The following is a 21578-nucleotide window of genomic DNA, read 5'->3' as shown; positions in this document are numbered from 1 at the left end:
GACCATGGATAATTATATATGTAAAGATAATTAAAAACGTAATGCAATAATTCACCATAAATAAATGTAAACAAACATATTAGTATTTACCTTCCTATGATATTATACACATTTTAGGTATCTGACCTACACTAATGTAACTTTAAATATTCATATTAGTAATCATTCAGTGGACTTCAGCCTCCGTGCAGATTCAGGCAGACGATTACTCTTCCTTCTTTCTGAGTTTCTCCTCTTCCTCCATCGCTCTTCTCTTTACAGTTATCACCTCTGCCAAGCGTTGGAGTTTCCTGACAAGGAATTGTGACATACGCAACCAGTCCGGCAGGAGAACTGTGAGAGCCACGCTCTGTGAGAGGAGAGAGGCAGTGAGACGTTAAGGTGTTGCAGCAGCTGACAATTTGTAAGTGATCACAAGTCGCTCATCCCTCTGACCTGCAGTGCGTGGGACAGACACCCACTGGTGTAGCTGGAGAGACCCACGGTGTTCAGAGCCTCATGTGCGAACCCTGAAGCACTTCTCACAAAGCAGTTGACTTTAATGTTCTTCGTCATGTTGGTGCACACCATGAAGGGGGCCACACACTGGGAAAACATTAATTGTTGTTACATGGGTTGAACTTCCCTTGATCAAAAACACCAATGAGACTGAAAAACATTTAGTCCAGTGCAGAATTTATCCAAAGCACAGGGAGTTTGACTGAGGCAGCTTCACATGCTGCAAATAAAAAAAGAAAAAGTCAGGGGGAGCTGCGGGGCGCAAAGGTTAAAATTAGAAGCTGCATGTTTGTTCAACAAATCAAAAGAATCTGCAAACACAGCAGCTCCAGTAAAACTCGACAGTCACACGTTATGTCTGTAAAGCTTAAAGTTAAATAATTACCTCTCTTTACAACTGTGCCATATCTAGTATTTTAAAACTACACAACACCATTAAAACTGGTGCTGAGCTGATTGTAGACCGATGTTTGCCGCACGAATTTCAGGAGAGAAAAGCCAAATAAATGTTTGACTTGGGTGTATTCTTGAGTCTTAAATGTCTAACTTACTTTATAACCAGATTAAAAATCCCGGTTTCACTGGTAGAACTAGCAACATTTTCAAAGTATCTGCATGATTCTTTCTTTGATCTATTCTGGATACTAGTACTCTTTTTTTGTTATGTAATACATTTCTTAACATTGAGAGACCTATTGAACTGTTTGTGAATCAAAATTTTCAAAATTTTCCCAGAGATAATTCATTGATCTTAATGAAAATATACCTGTTTGTATTCCAGTACATCATGATTGCATGAAATAAGCTGTGTTTATAACATAGAGAGCAGAATCAACCCAAGAAATGTTTTGCCCAACATCACGAAATGCTTAAAAGTTAATGACCTTTCCAACAGTATAAATCATATAAGGGCTGCTGTGCTGAAACTGGCATAAAAGAGGCTTATTTATATATATTTATACGTTTTTAAATGTGTAGATGGGAATTTTAATCAATGAACCACAAATGACAGGAGTGATAGTTTCTGGGCTCAGCTTGTGTTGCATACTTTACCTGCACATTAATTCCTTTTCCCTTGTACTCAGCGTTCAGACACTGAGAGAAGTACGTTACAAAAATCTGAAATAAAAAGGAAAAACCCGGTTACAAGCCAACGGAGCATTGGGGAGCGTGTTTGTGCTAATGAGTGAATATGTGATCTGATCAGGGTGTGTTTGAATGTGGAGGAGAACCTACCTTGGTGGCGGAGTAAAGTGACAGCAAAGGCTGCGGCTGGATGGCGGCCACAGAGGAAATATTGATGATGAGCCCCTTGCCTCTGTATCGGAGAGGAAGATAAATATCCAATGACTTATTTTATCCTCTCATCATGTCATACCCACTGTGATAGTATACATATTTAAGACAATACCTTTTGATCATGTCTGGAAGTACCAGTCTGGTCATCTGGGGTCAAATAATATAAATTAGCATATTTTGTTTTACTGCTCTAGTGGTCGATAAAACAGTGGAATCAACACACACAAACACACAACCCACACTAATTTACTGTGGATCTTACCTGAGGGACAGACAGAATGTTACAGTTGATGAGCTCAGTGATTTTCTGTTGGAAATAAAAACACAAGGAAAACTCTGTAAATTAGGCCAACATGACATTCCCTCTCGGCCTGAGGGAGTCAAACTAAAACATGCAGTGTATTTTGCTCAGGAGATTTGCATTTATAGCAACAAACTTACCCGTTCAGGATCTGGTGCATCCAGGAAACAGGCAAAATGATCAGAATAGGCCATTCCAACATTGTTGACTGTGGGGGTTAAAGACAAAAAAGGAACCTTTGTCAACAAGTATTTGTCTTAAATTAATAAATTAAATTGTGAATAAATTACGTGTCTCATACAGTACTAGATTGACCCAAAAGTCTCATGATAAGATGGTGAACTTTTGTGCAACAAAACATTTCTTAACCTTGAGTTAGTGAACTGTTAATCAATGTGAATAAAATTACGACTGTCCTACTCTGTCTTTGTGGGCAAGATTGCATGCGACAACTGAATGAATTTCAATGCAGCTCGATGGAAGTTTCACAAAAGAACACATTTAAGTCAATTATCAAAAATCAAAAAAAAAAAAGTCCTTTCTCGCAGTGTTGTGTAACATAAATGTATTTTTATCATTGTTTGCAATACTGACACTGTCTCTTGAGGCGATAACATCCTGTTCCCATCCCTCTAAAACAATGTGTCTTATTACCCAGAATTCCAATCTCCAGGCCTTGCAGTCCCTCAGCGATGGCAGGGTAGATGCTGTGGCCGTGTGTGAAGTCCGCTGTGATTGTGCAAGTCTTTCGTCCGTACTGATGTTCTGAAGGAGATAAAGGGGTCAAAGGTGTTTTTGCGATAACATCAGTAGAACACGCAGTACTATTTGCACTTATCTCACCTATTTCTTCGGCAACTATTCGCAGTTTATGGTCAGATCTGCTCACCAGGACGACATCCAGGCCTCTACGTGCCAGCTAGAAGGAGACATGCGGACCGACAGGTTTGATCAATCTTTTGACCAACAAATCAAAACTGTGACAGTCCTTCTAGGCAGCTGTACTCTTGAACTTCAAAATCTGCGCCCCTTCTCAAACAAATGGTGAGAAATGGTTGTTAGAAGGAATCTGCAGACTCACCTCACAGGCGTAAGCTTTACCAATGCCCGATGTAGCACCAGTTACAACTGTACAGGGAAGGAAGCACAGATATATATCGTGTTAGGATTATTAAAACATAAATAAAACTGACACTTAGGGAAATAAGCTGTAAAACAACAGAGACATAACAGAGAGGGGAAGAGCAAAGAAATGTGAAGCACATGATCCCCGTGTTTCTTACTGCCTGCTGCTATTTGTGAACAAGATCCTGGTCACACAGACACTGAACTCCAGAAAACCTGTGTGTTTTGTTCTCCTCTTTGAGGACATGTTGTCATTTTTCTTGAGCAAACATGTGATAAGTGGCAAAACACTGTGATGATCGCACAGAGCAGAACATGTTACTTACAAATGGAGCTTTGCTGTTAAAGCAAAAGCAAATCTATGAAATTAGTATTCATCTTTTAGTGCAATTATATATATTCCTAAAATAAGCTCTTACTGTAACTGCAGAGTAACATTAGTTAGTTATTGTAATAATGTCATACATTATTTACTTTATTCAGAGAGAAGCTAAACTGCAAATGTGAAGTTGATGCTACAATGGATTGATTTAAGCAACTAGAAAATATTTGGTCAAGTCGCTAATTTTAATGTCAAATTTACCATGTGGCCATATATTTAGCCAGTGAATTCATGGTGTAAGTAACGTGTGTGCATGTTGGTTATTGGGGGTTAAATCCTGCAATGCAGATTAAGCATTTTAGACAAATAGTCTGTGAATCCTTTTTACATTGACAGGAAAACACTGCTGCTGCTTGATAAGTGTTTTTTTCTTTTTACAGGGAAACTTTGAACAGAAAATTAAGATGGAAAACTGACTCAAAGGTTTTGAATGTTTGCAGCCAGTGACACGCATGAGTCCCATCCAGTATATGAACTGCTTATCACATCCCTTATCAAACAGGCCTCACAGAGAGGAAGCCTGCTGTGTGCTGCTGCAGATGCGTGTTCAAAGTGAACGTAAATATTCCCACACTTCAGTTTCCTGTCGACGTTTGATTGTGAACTTACGATCTTTTCCACAACAGACGGTCATATGAACTACACTATCAACATGTGGCACTGGCATCTTCTTCTCCTACGAACACAAACATACAGTGATAGATGCTGTCCATTTTTTGTTTTGCTATTAAAGCAACCTGTCATTAAGTATATTTTATTTGACTTTACCTGCCCATTGCCCATACGTCCTTAAATCCATGTGCCAAACCTCTGCCAGAACAAACTCTCTGAGCCCACGCCAACATCTCCATGTCAGTCTCAGCAGGTGGAAAACGACCGTGAGGCCTCCAACGATGGTCAGTACTTCACTGATTGAAACGGACATTCTGCAGCACAGATCCTGACAGCTCCCTTGTAGCACTTCAATGCTTGTAAAAGGTGGTTAATCCTAATTCGATATAAAAGGAAATGAAAACTTTTTTATGTACTGTATAACACAGGGCTCCTCCCATGCTGCTCCACCCCTCACTGTGTGTCATGAGGGAGAGGCTGCTAAACCAATTCAAACAATCCTGCAGCCCCACAATGCTCCTGGGATTTTCAAATTCCTTGCATGATGAAATGCAGGCACTAAATTGTTTTATTAATATTAAATAAGCATAAAATTATGATTATCAATATTAATAATATTATTAAATCAAAATTTATAATGACAGGGCATCCCCCTGGTGTGAGGCACCAAGAATCTAATGGAAGAAATCTGTCTCAATTTTACAAGTTCAATTAACAATATCAATCTGCAATAATGTGAATAAAACAACAGTGAAGGTTTGAATCTGAGCATTGACCGGTACAATCCAGCTGTATTCACACACACATGCAAAAATAAAACTCTGGCTCTTTGATTACAAATATAATTTATTGAAAACAGTTGTATCAACACACATCAATAATTCTTAGGTCATCAAATATCTACTGTACTAGAGACACTACCAACACAATAAACTATACAACACAACATGTAGTACCTATCCAACAGATTGACATCGTGACAATAACATTGTTAAATCAATGGAAGACATCAAATTGCAATAATATGCATACATTAAAGATAACAACAAAAAGAAGGATATTACAAAGAAAATGTCAAACAGAAATTCTAATAATATTTCATGAACATATATTCTAATTCCAAACAACCAAATAAGTGATTTCTGTTAGGAGAATGAGCTCCAATATCCCTGAATGTGTCTGAATAAAAATATTCAGAAAAAAATCATCCCATTATTCAGTTAAATCCATAAATTCCCATATATTTCAATCTCCATGGCAACAATTCAGAACGCAGACCTCTAGACATATATTTGTTACGTCAAAGCCCGAGCTGACATAACCCTGATGACATCACTGTGAGGACGTGTCCACAGGCTGATCCAGTGAAAAGGCCTGTCGTCATTACTTCCATCTAATCACCAGAGCTCATAACAAAGCTAGGACTTCTGAAGGAGCTGCGATAAAGATTAAAATGGTAACGTAGCTGCGAACAAGACAGTGTTTCTGATAAGGCTCTGCTGCAGTGACAATCAGTCACGTTTTAATCTCAACAGAAACGTTTCATACACATTCGCTCAGAATCAACATCTGTACGTGGATAAACCTGAACATGCTCCAGATTAAATGTCTGACGGATAATATTTTGTGATAGTGAAGATATGACTGCTCCACAGACATATTCAGCCACTTGATCCAAGTGATGAGTAAGAGCTGTGTATCACCAAAAAGATTATACATTTGACTGTATTGCTCTGATAAGACTTCCACTTATTCTGGTTCCTGTCTGTTGAAGATTATGAAATTTAAGATAAAGTCATTTAACACTCAGGCTTTAATTCTCTTTACCCCAGTCCATAAGCATGGGGCAGATAATTGTCCTGTTATAGTTTGGAATATATAATTTATAAGCTCAACATAAACTGGATGGTGCACCCACTGTCTAACATGTGAGCCCATTGTCTATTCATGTCTTGCAGAAGTTGATCCTGATATCACCTTATTGTGTGACCTTTGGCTCTACTCTGGTTTAACTGTGTTTGTCCTTTGTTTGAAGAACTCAGCTGACTGACACAACACCTGTAAGGGAAATGTAACATGTGACCACAATATGATCATGTTTATTTCCCCTTTGATTGATCATGATTGAATCTCGTACAATGTAACCTTGTTTGTGCTGTATCCTGTACTACTGAATGAATATTGGCCTTATTGCTTTAACTAGGCATTGTTGTTTTCATGTGATCAGAAGATCCCAACCTTTGACTTTGTAACAACCCCAACCAGAGTGGGAGGGGTGAGCCAAATGTATAAAGACAAAGAACTGTTTCCCATCGGTGTGCATATTCAAACTAACCTTTGTCGTATGCACCATGCTCGAGAATTTAAGTGTGACAATACTGTAAGAGATCTCGTTCCTTGTTGGTAGAGAGGGATTGTAGAAATTGCAACAACACACCCTAGCCATACATGGTAGTATTTCCTCTCCAAACACATTTAGGAAGCAGCATTCACCAAGGCTGGAGTTGAGTGTCAACTTTCCATAGTTGTGTTTTGGGGCTTTATTTATATCTGACTAACAAGGGCCTTTATTTCTGTGACTGAGACAATTCCCATGTTTCTAGCTCATTCTTGGATGTTTCACAGAGATCATGATGTTTTGACTGATTTACATCTTCAGTCAACTGGCTTCTAATCCCAGTTTCGTTTATTTGACAAACCACCAGAGGGTGTTGTAGGAGCCCGTCGGGTCACAGCTGGATCTGACTTTGCCAGAGGTGCACTAAGTGAGAGATGCTCGGCTGACGCTCATGAAAAATTTGTATGATAGACAGATAGATAGATAGATAGATAGATAGATAGATAGATAGATAGATAGATAGATAGATAGATAGATAGATAGATAGATAGATAGATAGATAGATAGATAGATAGATAGATAGATAGATAGATAGATAGATAGATAGATAGATAGATAGATAGATAGATAGATAAATTACTTTATTCATCCCCGAAGGGAAAATTAAAGGTATATTTGAATACAATAAAATACAATAGAATAAAATAAAAAATATTGAGGTAGAAAGACTAAAAAACAGAAACACAAGATAAATAAGTAGATAAGGTGCAGTGGCAAGATGATGGTAATAGTACTGATGATATGATGGTAATGTTATTGTTAGACAGTATATAACAATAGTACAGTATATATAGTATATAATATAACATAATACATATTTATATATGATATTATAGATATGAAGTAATTATACCAATACAATAGCAGTATATAGTAATAATGGCAGCAACAGTATATATAATAATAATAGTAATATAATAATAATAATAATTATAACATGTACACATGTATAAATATGTGTATATAAACTCATATATACAAAGAATATACAGAGAGTATGATATAATATATGATATATAGTAGAGGTATAAATATAAGTATTTGACTATACAATAGATAATATAATATACTATGAGTGTAAGAATATGTAGACAGAGTGTGCAAAAGACAATATTATTGTATAAAATGATATATAATATCAATATGGTTTATATTAACACATATATAATGTGAAGTAAGTGTATATGGAGCGGAGTGTTGTACAGGGTACACAGTGCAAGGAGACAGGTATATTTAGTGCAGTCCGGTTTGTTTCGCTTTATCCATATTTAAATATCAAAAGTAAAGAAGAAATCCAGTATGTAAGTGTGAGCATGAAGACAACAGACAGTACAATCTAAGATTATGTCCAGCTAAAGGATGAGTGAGTTCCTCCAGTGATATATGAAGTGTGTGTGTGGTGGAGGGAGGAGGACACAGAATGGGATTAACTGGGTCAAACTTACAACAGAGTGAGTCCCTTCATGAGGATGTTACAGTTATGATCCTGTTACTATATTTACTATATTTATTGTTTAAGTCTCTGATACTGTCATACTTTCATATGATACCATTAAAATCAGTGAATCTTTCAATGTCTTTCTAACATATTTTCTTTGAGTCTGACAGCACAGTGCAGTTACATCTGTCAGGTAACTGACCCACTTCTGAAGCCAGAGGCTACGTAAAAGGAGGTTTCCTCTATCACCCGACCCACATTTTATATAAGGATAAGGAACTGAGCGGCTTCCTGGGAGGATTCCCTTCCCTTCCTCTGAGTCTGTGACCCTCCACAGACCGAGTGATGTCACTGTGGGCGGTGGCCAAATTAATTCACCTGATCAATTTAGTGGAGTCATCCAGGAGGCAAATGTCTAAGCTGCTCTATGGCTCCTCCCAAGGGTTTTTCTTCAGCGTTTGATTAATCAACTTTGACAAAAGCTTCACCGGAGAGAGAAAAGAATTCCAAGAGAGAGGTGCGCTTATAAATCACAGAATCACAGCGGGGCAAGTCGTGTAACTGAGCATTGAAACTGTCCTCGAAAGACAGACGTGTGACATTAATATGTAATTGGATTTATTAAAAACAAATCTGTTAAACAAGTCCCAGAACATTGCAGTCATGAACAAATCCGGGGTCAGAAGTGTTGCTCTCCTCCTCTCAGCACTGGGCTTGGTCGCTGCCTCTGTCGGAGGCTAAGCTGGTTCTTTGCTCGACCGGTGCCGGGCCGTGTGTCTGACCTTGCTTCGGAGTGATCTCTGTCAGTGAAGTTAGCCATGTCACTAAGAGGCTTGCGGGCAGTGGATCAGTTTAGCACAGCCTCACCTGACTAATCTGATTACATTGATGGGGCTGCTATGAATGTGCAAGACAGGGCAGACGAGAACACACAGGACTTCACACTTCCATACGTGGTAGATCACCTTTGTATTCAGGACTCTCAGCTGCAAACACAGAATCTGCGTGTTGCGATGTGTTTCCTGTGTCATCTGAGAGCACCTTTTTTAAATAAACGTGGAGTTTCCCTTTCCACCCCCACAGGCTTAAAATCCAGCTGTAGTACTGCAGTGTGGTGTGGGGTCAAAAGAGCAACTTTCAGTAGCTTACCACAAGATATTTTCAGCCCTTGGCTCCAGGTCAGATTGTTCTTATGCCTTCATTAGCATTGCCCCCCATATATAAGGTACTCATAATGACCTTCACTCTGCAAATATTATCCCATCCAGAGCTTCAAGCCTCTGGAAGAAACCTCAGGAAAAGCTCTGAGGCTGTAGAAACGTCAGGGCCTGAAGCCTCTAGAGAACGTGAGGGGATATGCTCATATTCAGGATAGCTTGACATAAGAAAATCTCTTCTTAATCAATATTCCCCAGGTTTTATTGCTATAGTCCAAGCTTTAATTTGCATAATGACAATTGTTAGCTTCAGTTAGCATCTTGAGCTTCTGCAGGGGAACAGGACAAAGCATATGGAAAGGTCTCAGAAGAATCTGAAATGTAGCAGAAAGGTTAAATGAGGCAACATACGCAGGCATCTTAATCACTGCCCCCCCTTCATGGCCCAAGTAATTACAAGCAATTCTATGATTCAATTATCAACACTGCAATTTTTTCCCTTTGTTCTCGCCTGCATGAGTACGTTTGCTCCTTCATTTATCAGCCCATTTATTAGCTTCTGGCACATTTAACAGCCATTCATGAGGATTTTGTGAGTTGAAAGTGGTGCATGAATTTTGACGAGTGTCCCAAAAATCCTCAGCTCTTGATTTCATGGAGGTGGAGGAAGGAGCAATGATTGTGTCCAAGATCAGTCTTTTCATCCCAATATTTCCCAGTTCTCACCATTAAAAACGTACATTAATGGAATCGGCCTCACACTGCTGAACGTATGACATTTCCTCGGCTGCATCATGACCTCTGTTTACACCCTGTGCAAAGGATACAGTGAATGTTCTTTTACTTTCACCTTCCTCTTCAACTCCTCCCTCCCTTCCTCCCTCCCTCCACATACACTCTTCCCACACTAGTATGGATTAAAAGCTAAAGAGAGCTGAGAAGTCAAAGCCTGCCAGTCCTTCCCTCTCTCCCCCTTCTCCTATACCTGTTACCTATCCCCAGCTCTCTTCCATATCTATTCTTTTTTTTTTTTATCAATCCCAATTCTTGATCAAGGTTGCGCCTCCTTGTTGAGGACCGGCCCTTCCCTCTGAGGAAACGGGGTCTCGCAAGAAGAAAAGCAAACAACCTGGAGATGTGGAGATTTACTATGTACGTCTTGGGTTTTGGATGCAAAGGGAGATAACTATTTTTTGTTTTCTTTTGTCATTTTTTGTGCTATTTGGATTATCGATGATATTTTAAAAGATCAAAGATCGGTTCTCATGCTGTGCACTTCTGTAAACTTAATCCACCTGAAGTCGGAATGCTTGGATGGTGCTACTCAACAACAGGTGACACTGACATGGCAACTGTTTAGAAAAGAACCGCTCCGGGTCAAAGTTGATTCCCGTTAAACTTGTTTCATGCGATTGTGACTAATATAGTTGTGGTGTTGTTAACAGATCATTCATCATCACTGTTCAGATCTGTTTGCAGCAGAGTTTCTCCTGTAGAGGTCAAACATCAATGATCAATTCATTCCTTTACTAATTTGCTTTGAAATTAGACAATGCAAACTTGATTTGACCTATTTTTATGTTCAGTTAGAATATTCCACCCAGTGTTCCTCTTAACCAATTAGCAAGTGCTAAGCCAGTGTTAGCATTAGCAACTTTAGCAGGGGCGTGCTGCATCTCAACTTGAAGACGTTGGAATGAATCAGGCTGTATTTCGTAATTTATGACGTTTTTTTTAATACGTAAATCTTCGCTTAGAGTTCATACATATTGTTCATAGAGTTCATACTTGAGTCTTGGCCTTAAGTTTTGAATTGGCACTTATAAATTAATATTGTATTTATATTTCTTCCAAACTCAATTTAGCAACGTTAGCAACTTTTAGCATTCGATGCAGCTAAAATGTCCGCCAGGTTGGTCAGACCTCGTGCTCAGGTGTCAGCATAAATACTCAGGACATGGGTAGCCATTTTGAAGATGTCTGAACACCAATGTAAAGCTCGATCGAACTGTCCTATGTTTTCTATAAAAAGACTAATTTAAAACTGAGATTTTTTTGGAAGTCGATCCAAATTTAGAAGCAGGTTTCAAGAATTGGGATTTGCAGAAGAGAAATAATCCAGAAATGGATAATGAAGAAGATCCCAAGAGATTGACTTTGGAGGTGGAAACAGAGACTTTGATTGAATATTTATTTAAGCCTCGGAAGACACATTGAGGGATAAGACCCTCATTTTCAATGGTGCCGAGGGTACAATAAAAAAGTTGATACATTAAAAGTTAATACATTGAATAAATAGGAATGAAATAAATATGCATATATATATATATACACAGTAATACAAGGTATAAAACAATTCGTCAATAAAATACTATGGCAAAGTCAACTAGCAGTTACTAGCAGTAACTAGTAGACTAAGACCGAAAGGAGACATCAAAGCCAGATTTAGCCCCACGTTACCTGGCACTTGATTTTAAACTCCATTGCTCCGACAGAGCTAATCAGCTTGCTACTTACATGCCATTAATTCTCCAGGGAACAGCACCTGCACTCTGGGCATCATGTCCTCAGTGAATTTAAACAAAATCACCTCAACGAGGTGTAAGTTCAGGTCAGGGATCACATCTGTATCCTGACACCTTTTGAACCCTTAGATGTTCCCACTTGTAAGCAAACTAACATCATGTTGTGTTGCAAATGTCCTAATTCATTCCACTTTTTTTCTTTCTTGTTTCCCTGGAGGCAGTGATGGCTCGAAGTTGTGCTGTCGCCTGTCCAGCTTTGGACTAGAGGCCTGCTGAGTGCCAAGGGAGGAAGTCCTGTACATAAAGACTCGCTCACCATCACACTACATCGCCATACACTCTCCACTCCTCTTCTGTGTCCGAAGCTGCAGAGTAGCCGTTCGCGAAAATGGCAAGTCACAGAGACATTCGCTTCCTGCACAACCTGTCCTACCACCCGCGATGGCAGCACGACTCAGTAAAAGTCAGGGGGAGAAGGAAACATAGACGGACAGTGGTTTCAAACAGCTGCAGCGGGCATAGAGTGTTTGACTCATTATCAGCATCAGCGTCGTTGACATCAAGGTCATTGACGTCATCTAAACCACAGTTGCCATTGTCCCCTTTGCGATGCTCCAGGAGCTGGTGGGGCAACTGGTTTCTCCTGCCCTTACTCATTGTTTCATGTATGCCCTGTCAAGCCTGGGCGACCACTTTCAAGGTGGCCTTGATTGGACCCTGGACGTGTGATCTATTATACTCTAAAGCGCTACCGGACTTGGCCGCCCGTCTCGCCACAAACCGCATAAACAAGGACCCCCACCTAAACAAAGGCTATTGGTATGACTACACACTTATCAATGAGGATTGCAAGTCATCCCGTGCTCTTGCTCGTTTTGCCGAGCTGGAAGGTTATGGTTCTGCTTTCCTGGGCCCCGCCAACCCAGCATACTGCTCCTCCGCAGCTTTGTACACAAAAGAGTGGGACGTCGGGCTCCTTTCCTGGGGATGCCTCAAACCTACCATGAAAATTGGAAGCATGTACCCTACCTTCCTCCGTCCGCTGCCCCTGTCCGCCCGTGTACTTTTCACTGTGTTGAGGTACTTCCGGTGGGCCCATGTGTCCATAATCTCAGAAGAGACGGACATTTGGGAAGCCACAGGACATGAGCTGGCCTCTTCACTGAGGGCACTTGGCCTGCCCGTCAACCCTGTTGTAACCATGGAGACTGACAAGGATGGGCCTCGCATAGCCCTGACAAAAGTACGGGAATCAGACCGGGTCAGAGGTGAGCAGCAAATAGAGAGACCTTAATGTCGAACAAGATAAAGAGACGCTCTACATTGCTGTGAATCATGCAAATAAACCCTTTTCTCTCCACAGTGATCATCATGTGCATGCCGTCTGTTCTCGTCGGTGGCCAAGCTCAGTACCAACTCCTGACAACAGCGCTGTCCATGCGTATGATCGACCGAGGCTATGTTTTCATCCCCTACGACGCCCTCCTGTATGCGCTACCTTACAAAGATGCACAGTACTACGCTCTCGGCAATGATACCAATCTGCGGAAAGCATTTGATGGGGTCCTCACCATCACCATGGACTCTGGAGAACGCAATTTCTACGAGGCCTTCAAAGATGCTCAGAACAGCTATGAAATCCGCAGCAGCACACCACCAGAGGAGGTGAGACTTTGTGTCCTGTACTAATTAAGTCATGGTAGAAAATGATGAGGTCAAAAAACGAAGGCGCTTCGGGAATTTTAACCCAAATTGTCTCATCACTGTGTCCTCTTCTAGGTTTCTCCCTTCTTTGGCACCATCTACAACATGATGTATTACATAGCAATGGCTGCCGAGCAGGCGCGGGCCAAAGGAGGGCGTTGGGTAACTGGTCAGATCCTGGGCGAAAGCGAGGGTGGCTTTGAATTTGAAGGCTTCAATCAGCCGTTGAGGGCTAGCAGGGGTGGAGACGGCATGCAGGCTGGCTATGTAGTGCTGGACTACAGTGGCATCGGCACCTCTCTCTACTCTACCCATTCTTTGGAAGCTGCTTACACAGACGGGTGGACCGGGGGCCTGAAGTATCTTGGTCGTTCCATCCATTTTGCGGGCAGTACGCCCTACAAAGACTCAAGCTGCTGGTTTAGCCCCTATTTTGCCTGCACTGGAGGTGAGGGCACTTTTAGTATCATAACTGTGTGAAGTGTATAAGCTGGCATGGCATAGATTGTTGAATTCAATGCATTTAAGCTGTCTGTCTATGTGTTTCTCTTCTCTTCTTCTCTTCTCTAAGGCCTGGATACCGTCTCTTTGTTTTTCCTCTTCCTCTTGTTCATTGTATTGGCTGGTTTTGGAGTCAAGGGCTTCATTCAATTCAGGTACGTGCACTAGAAAACCAAAGCTAAATGCATCATCCGGTGAGGTCTTGATTTCTACAACGTATTATTATTGTTTAGGAAAACCGGCAGGATTGCATTCACCTTTGGCGGCGACGGTAACGGCGGCCCAACCAAGACAATCCTGACCCTGGACGACCTTGTCTTCATCAACACTCAAATCAGCAAAAGGGTCAGTTCTGACAATAATGTGAGTATTTTTGCTGTGATTTCATCATCTACTCGAAGCTGACCTCCCCTCTTTGAACTTGCAGAAGCTCAACGATGAAAGCATCCTGAGGAGCACGCTGGACATGAAGACGCCGCACTACTCTGTGTCGGGCCGCAGCTACCTGGCCTCAACGCCTGACAGCTCGAACATTGCCGTGTTTGAGGTGAGGCGGAATCTGATCCGATGTTGCATATTCAATAAGCTTGTCATCTTTTTGGATGTTATTGACTGCATAAAGACCACATGCTTTTTTGTTTACCTCCCAGGGTGACTGGGTTTGGTTAAAGAAATCTCCCAATGGATCAGTGTACGGTGTCAACAGCAGCACCGAAATTATCTTTGTCAAGGTGAGTGAATGCATGAGACGATCACAAGGAAATTATCCTGGGAACGTCTATATCAGCGCAAACTTGTAAATCCTGTGGACGAACGAAAAATAATGTAATGTCCGCATTTGTAGTGAAAAAGCCATAAAATACATCCGAAACAACCTGACATTTCTCAATGTTTTTCTTCCCCTCAGCTCAGAAACATGAGGCACGAGAACCTCAATCTGCTCCTGGGGCTGTTCTTCGACTCTGCCATCTTCGGCATTGTGACAGAGCACTGCTCCAGAGGAAGTCTGGATGAGCTGCTCAACAACGAGGAAGTGCGTCTTGATTGGATGTTCAAGTCCTCCCTGTTGATGGATCTGATCCGGGTAAGAAAGACAAACTGATCTAGTTAACTTGTGTTCCAATCAATTGTTTTGTGTTTTTTTCAAATCTCTTATCATTTTTATATCACCTGTCATCAGGGAATGAAGTATCTGCACAATCACGACATCGCCCACGGACGGCTCAAATCCCGTAACTGTGTGGTAGACGGGCGCTTTGTGTTGAAGGTGACAGATTACGGGTACAATGATATCTTGATTGCCCAAGGCATCGACACTGACCATGAAAAGCCAGAGGGTGAGTTTATAAAGTGAACCCACAGACTCATTGATTGAGTTTATAAATATATTTTTTGTATGTTTGTTTATCAATTATCTTGCATGTTTTCTTGATTAAAAATAAAAGAGCTTCTTTGGACGGCTCCTGAGCTGCTGCGAAAATCTAGTTCGAGGAGGAAGGGGACTTTCGCAGGAGACGTCTACAGCTTTGCCATCATTGTGCAGGAGGTCATCTCTCGCTCCTCACCTTTCTGCAGCCTGGACATGCCTCCTAAGGGTGAGTGATGCTTTAGTAACCCCACAGATATAATAAAATTATGAAAGGTATAGGAAACCTGCGAAAGGTTGATTCATATTTGAAATCTTTTTGGCAAACCTGTGTTATAATATTCATCCTATCCTATTCTGAATGTTTTCTACCTCAGGAAAAGACCAATGATTGACGTTTAGGCACAATAACATACTATGAATACAATGAGCACATTCAAATTTGCTCTCCATCCACATTTCCCACAAATTATTCACACTGATCTGAAAATAAAATGAGAAATATTAAAATTATTGTGATTATATCTGCTTTTTGTCTGGACTAGCAGTAAACGGAAGAAATCGGCAGCAGAAAATCTGTCTATTTTTGTGCATTTCTGAGTTTGCTCACCATCCCTGTGTCGACATGCTGTGTGGATGTGTTGACAGAGATCATCAGCAAGGTCAAAGAGCCTCCTCCTTTGTGTCGGCCTGTGGTGTCATTGGACGAGGCCCCTCTGGATGTGATACAGGTTATGAAGCAGGGCTGGAGCGAAGAGCCAGACAAGAGGCCAAGCTTCGAGGAGATCTTCAAACAGGTGACAACATTAGCTGCTAGCAGGTCTGCTCCTCCCTCCGTTGAATCTTGCTCTGTATGAAACGTTGCGAGCTGTTCCCTGTCTTCTTCATCTGACAGTTCAAGAACATCACCAAGGGAAAGAAGACCAACATCATCGACTCGATGCTGCGAATGTTGGAGCAGTACTCCTCCAACCTGGAGGATTTGATCAGAGAGAGGACGGAGGAGCTGGAGGTGGAGAGACAGAAGACCGACAACCTGGTGGCTCAGATGCTGCCCAGGTGAGAGTCCAGCATCTTTCACTGACACACGATTTAACCGTGTTGTCAGGATCTAAGTCATATTTCACTTTTGGTTAAATCTGAGCTGTCATCTCCGAAAGAAAACAAAAAAATACAAATTTGGCAGCCAGGGTGTTTTATCTTTCCGTTTGTCAGTATCTTGTCTACCAGAATATGATGGACGCTCTGCTGTGGGAACATTTACTGCAACAGCCAACACTGAGGATGTGACCAAGCAAAAATCATCTTACTTTATAATCTACTTTTTTCAATTATTCTCAGCTTATAATAGTACAACTTTGCTTCCTTTGCAACAAGGTTACAAAGTGCTGTACCAAATACAACAACACAAAAAATGAAAGAAATAAAATAAAATAAAATAAACATCCAGTAAAATTTCTGGCAGTAAATTAGGTTTAAGCTTAAATACAACGTTTGACCATTATAAGAAAAATATTCAGCTGTGTCCTTCTATTTGATTTTACGCATTCACTGAAATTGAATGCATTGAATGAATATGCTATTTGAATCGGTAATGAGTATATTTCAATCATCAGGCCTCCAAATATATAAAGCTAAACTTTTAGATGATGTGTCTCAACATGTGCAGCAGGCCAGTCACTTTCCTTTTGTGTTTCTCAGCTGTGGATGTTACGAGCAGTTACAACGAGTACACCTTAACAAAATAACACTTTAACAAAACTTGAATGGCACTTATAGAGCGTGTGCCTCCATCAAGGCCCAACAGGCATCTAAAATCCAAATGAGCTGCACCAAGAGGCACATACTTATAGATACAAGATCCCTAAACACATCTGATTTTTTTTTTAATCAAGATCTATGAATAATTTTTCCCGGGAAGTCAGTGAAAATGTCAAAATAATGCCCCATCTGGAAAAGACAACGATTCCTTGACCACCCTCTGATACGGATCCACACCAGCATTTTATGGGTTCTTCTTTGACAAATACCACGTCCTTATACCAAGTTTCGTCTTTTTAAGTTCTGACTCTCCTCCTCTTCCTCCTCTTCTTCCTTCTCCTCTTCCTCCTTCAAGGTCTGTGGCCCAGGCGCTGAAGACAGGCAAGCCCGTCAAACCCGAACACTTTAGCGAGGTGACGCTGTACTTCAGTGACATCGTGGGTTTCACCACCATCTCAGCTCTCAGCGATCCCATCGAGGTGGTGGACTTACTCAATGACCTCTACACATGCTTTGATGCCATCATCGGGCTGCATGATGTGTACAAGGTGAGCCCGGAGGGGTTTTGCATTTAGCCATGAATGCTTGGCTTTTTATTATTTTGATTTTAGTCGGTTCCACTCACAGCAATACCTTAAGAAGTTTTTTATATATGACACGTAGTAATATTTTTTTTTACTTCTTTTATTGTCTTTTTAAACATACACAGTAACATAACACAGTACATACTAATTCCTTGTAGCCTTTCCAATCCATTTTAAAAATGTATTTTACATTTGGAATTGTATTAATGTAAATAGCAGTATATAGGATCAGTCGGTATTGAAGAAAAAAAAAAAAAACCTACAAGATATTTGGTTGAACTATTTTATTTCCAATTATTAGCAATAAGCAACACTGAACCTGGCAAGGAAAATAATGATTATCTCTTGTGAATTTTATGAATAAATATATAGATAATCCCAAAATTATTCTTGTAATTCCTTTCACAATGTCTATAAAAATTTGATATAGGATTATCTATATTGTGATATTGCAAACATTGTGTAACTCAAACATTTAGTCTGATCCAAATAAATACCAGTAACATATTCCCTTCTTAATTTCTTAATTTGTACACTTTTTATTAAAGCTATTTCTATGAGTTACTGTATTTTTAGAGAGAAAATACAGATTTACGTTTATGTGTGTGAATTTCTCAGGTGGAAACTATCGGCGATGCCTACATGGTGGCCTCAGGAGTCCCTAACAGGAACGGCAAGCGTCACGCAGCGGAGATGGCCAACATGTCTCTGGACATCCTCCACTGCATTGGGACCTTCAAGATGAGGCACATGCCTGAGCTCAGAGTCCGGATCCGTATCGGCCTGCACTCCGGTGAGCAACACGTTCGGCCTTTTCCTGCTGGAATAAAATTGCTCTAACCATCACGATTTCTAATAGTAAATGCTACACCTGAAGAATGCTGTAGCGTGACTGTAATGATTTGGAGAGTCCCGTACATAGAGGGTGTAATGACTAATATTTCAGGCTGAGTAAAAGTCGGTGTGTTGCAGAGGAATAGGAACGCAGGAACACAAGCTACTAAGGCAGGGAGGTATTTTTACCTCCTTTATCTCCGTCTGGAACTTATTCCTGGAAGAGAGAGACACTATCCACTTAGAGTGCTGTCATCCAATTAACACACTCCATACTCTGGATCACTAAGTCCTTGCTATGAATTTATCTATGCACAGAGAAGCACAGCTTTAACGTCATGCACAGGGATAGGACGTGTGGACTTCTGTTAAAATGCTGATAGTTTATCAGAAAACTATTTTTAAAACTGAATCTCCAGTTACACGTCACAGTGTTAAACTTTAACAGACAAACTGGTTCACCATTTCAGATAAGATGCATTGATTCTTAAATGTGTGTATTTTGTGTGTGTGCAGGCCCGGTGGTAGCAGGAGTGGTGGGTCTCACGATGCCCCGGTACTGTCTGTTTGGAGACACCGTCAACACAGCATCTCGAATGGAGTCCACAGGGTTGCGTGAGTGTCTCATACATTATTAATTACACAAACCAGACACATCTGTCATCCTCTTGCTTTATAAACTCTTTTTTTTTTATTGACATGGCTTCTGAGAGGGCCGGTGTGTGGCAGTGTGTGTGCCTGCTGCTTGAGGCTAAACAGGGCTTTAAGCGAGCAGTCCTGACTAATCCTTTAAGACTATCAGCAGAATTAGAGGCCAATTAGAAGTTTCAGTGTAAATGTCGTCAATGACCAAGTTTGCCTCAGTGACCCTCTGCATGCCGTATAAATAAAATAGAGCTTCAGTGATAAGTCATGAACTCACTTACACTACTTCTTGTGTTTAAAAATAAAGTTCTCACATTTCATGGATCTCCCATGATGATCATCCTGTACTGAGAGAAACGATTAAGATTTGAATCGGTCTGTGGCAGATCCAGTCTACTTCATCATATCTGAAATAATTATGCATTTATGCATGACTGTACTGTTTCCATGCCAAAATGGTAATGGGTGATATACTGCCACCAAGTGGATTTGTGCCAAAACAACAGCCTGAATCTCGCAGACGTTACATGAGCGCCTGATATTATTTCAGTTTCAGTGTGTAAACGTTGGCACTGTGTGTTTGTGATCCCAGCTTACAGGATCCATATCAACCAAAGCACAGTCGATGTCCTGAACAGCTTGAAGCTGGGATACAAAATTCAAACCCGAGGCATGACGGAGTTAAAGGTAAATTAAATGAGAAACACTTACATAATACACACGGACGATATGTAGAGTACCTACTGTAGCACTGGCCTTGTAAAAACAGTATACAATGAATGCCATTGTTTATTTCCAGGGAAAAGGTATTGAGAACACATACTGGTTGGTGGGGAGGGAAGATTTCGACAAGCCTCTGCCCATTCCTCCAGACACTCAAGGGTAAGTCGACAGTTGCTTAACTCCTCCATATATCACATACAGATGACTTGCAGTTCATTATATAGTTATTGCTGCAAAACTTTCTATCATCATTGTGTTTGTATGGAGGCTCTTTCATGTTCTGCTCTGTACAAAACAGTTATATTTCTCATTACAGGGGAAGCAATCACGGTATCGGTTTAGATGAGATACCTCCCGACAGAAGACAAAAATTCCTGGAACGGCAGAAGAAGATGGGTTAGCCTCATGTTTTCCACTGAAGCCCCCAGTACTGGGAAGTGATATTTTCTAGAACAATACTGTTTTTCACTGAGAGAAAAAACGCAGGGAGATGTCCGAATGAAAAGTAAACAGTGCTACGCTCTTAAAATGATCCACAATTGACTGTAATTTCTGCTCTAAACCAATTCCTGAACCAGTGACATGGAAATTCATATCTAGACTAAAATAGGCTTTCCTGGAGATGATTATTCTCTTTGTTTGTAGTCTTAGCACATCAGTGCCATGATCAACTCTGGCTCCACACTGCAGAAATGAGCCAAACAGACAACTGTCCGTATTTGTTCGGCACTTGTTTTTATACTGGCAGAATATTTTTTATTTCACAGCTTCAGAATGTGTTGGCGCCAATCGCTGAACAAGCTGATGGGTGTGTCTAGACAAAGGAACACAGTGTGACATGCAATACTGGTGTTCGCCATGTTCTGTATGTATTTATACTGAGCTCTATACTGATTTGTAGAGCGGTGGAGAGAGAGGAAGCTATTACTGCTGGACTATTCATCTTGGGTATAACAGAAATGTGTGAGACATTAGTCTTTTACAACAGCAGAAGTAATACATTTAAGCGTCCTTGCTGTAATTTAAGCAGGGAGACGCTGGATAAGTTAGAGCTGAAGTCGAGGAGTGCTCTGATTTTTGCTTTTGTTGTGCATCAACTTGATTATTCAGTGAAAAAAAATGAAGCTATATTATCAAAATATATCAAAGTATCTTTTTTGTTTATTTAATAATAGATCAAACTATTTTCATACATTTTTTGTTTACAGGGTCCCTTCAAATATTACTCCATTACTGCGGATGTGTCTATTTGACTGATAGTTCTCATTCAATATCAATCTAGTTGTGTATCTCAACACAAAACGTGCTCTAAAATTGAATTCACATGACTTGTTTCCATGGTAATTACAATAAAATACATATCTTTAGGCCAATACTTTTGCATATCAGTAAATGTTGTATAAATGCAAACCCTAAATGACACAAAATATTTTGGAGAATATCGATGGGACGCACATGATATGGTCCTTTAAAGGACTCACTTGTAATTTCCATTTGTGTGTATTTTGTGTTTAATGATGTATGTATTGCTTTAATATGGGGCTGACATTTTCCACACAGCATGCAAACAGGCGCCGAACCATTGGTTGCTGAAGTAATGCATGGTCATTGCATGTTTTGTACAGCGTGCTGTATGTTCTTCATGGGACAGCAATAGAAAGACAAACACTGATACGCAGAAAATCCACTCCTTTCCAATTATGTGCTTCAGCAGATTGAGCATTT

General features: G+C 40.5%; 2 protein-coding genes across 2 annotated transcripts; one reads left to right on the top strand and one right to left on the bottom strand.

Annotated features, from left to right (window-relative positions):
• Positions 1 to 96: 96 nt before the first annotated feature.
• hsd20b2 (hydroxysteroid (20-beta) dehydrogenase 2) lies at positions 97 to 4640 on the bottom strand. Its single transcript, XM_061085458.1, has 11 exons — positions 4374 to 4640; positions 3180 to 3226; positions 2942 to 3017; positions 2753 to 2863; positions 2239 to 2306; positions 2060 to 2104; positions 1910 to 1944; positions 1735 to 1816; positions 1552 to 1617; positions 436 to 585; positions 97 to 349 (listed from the first exon to the last, which is right to left on the bottom strand). The coding sequence occupies exons 1-11, from the start codon at positions 4528 to 4530 to the stop codon at positions 206 to 208; spliced, it is 981 nt and encodes a 326-aa protein (XP_060941441.1). The 5' UTR covers positions 4531 to 4640; the 3' UTR covers positions 97 to 205.
• A 7483-nt stretch (positions 4641 to 12123) lies between these two features.
• Positions 12124 to 20254, top strand: gucy2d (guanylate cyclase 2D, retinal). The gene is made up of 18 exons (XM_061086067.1): positions 12124 to 13003; positions 13099 to 13400; positions 13515 to 13887; positions 14011 to 14095; positions 14174 to 14285; positions 14368 to 14487; positions 14591 to 14671; positions 14848 to 15024; positions 15121 to 15277; positions 15386 to 15535; positions 15955 to 16103; positions 16202 to 16365; positions 17423 to 17615; positions 18270 to 18444; positions 19002 to 19100; positions 19723 to 19817; positions 19930 to 20012; positions 20170 to 20254. Exons 1-18 carry the CDS (start codon positions 12124 to 12126, stop codon positions 20252 to 20254), a joined length of 3480 nt encoding a protein of 1159 aa, XP_060942050.1.
• Positions 20255 to 21578: the final 1324 nt, after the last annotated feature.

Source organism: Limanda limanda, chromosome 14 (genome assembly GCF_963576545.1).
Source record: "Limanda limanda chromosome 14, fLimLim1.1, whole genome shotgun sequence".
NCBI classification, from domain to species: domain Eukaryota; kingdom Metazoa; phylum Chordata; class Actinopteri; order Pleuronectiformes; family Pleuronectidae; genus Limanda; species Limanda limanda.
Note: the sequence above shows the minus strand (reverse complement) of the source record. Positions and strands in the feature narration are given on the sequence as shown.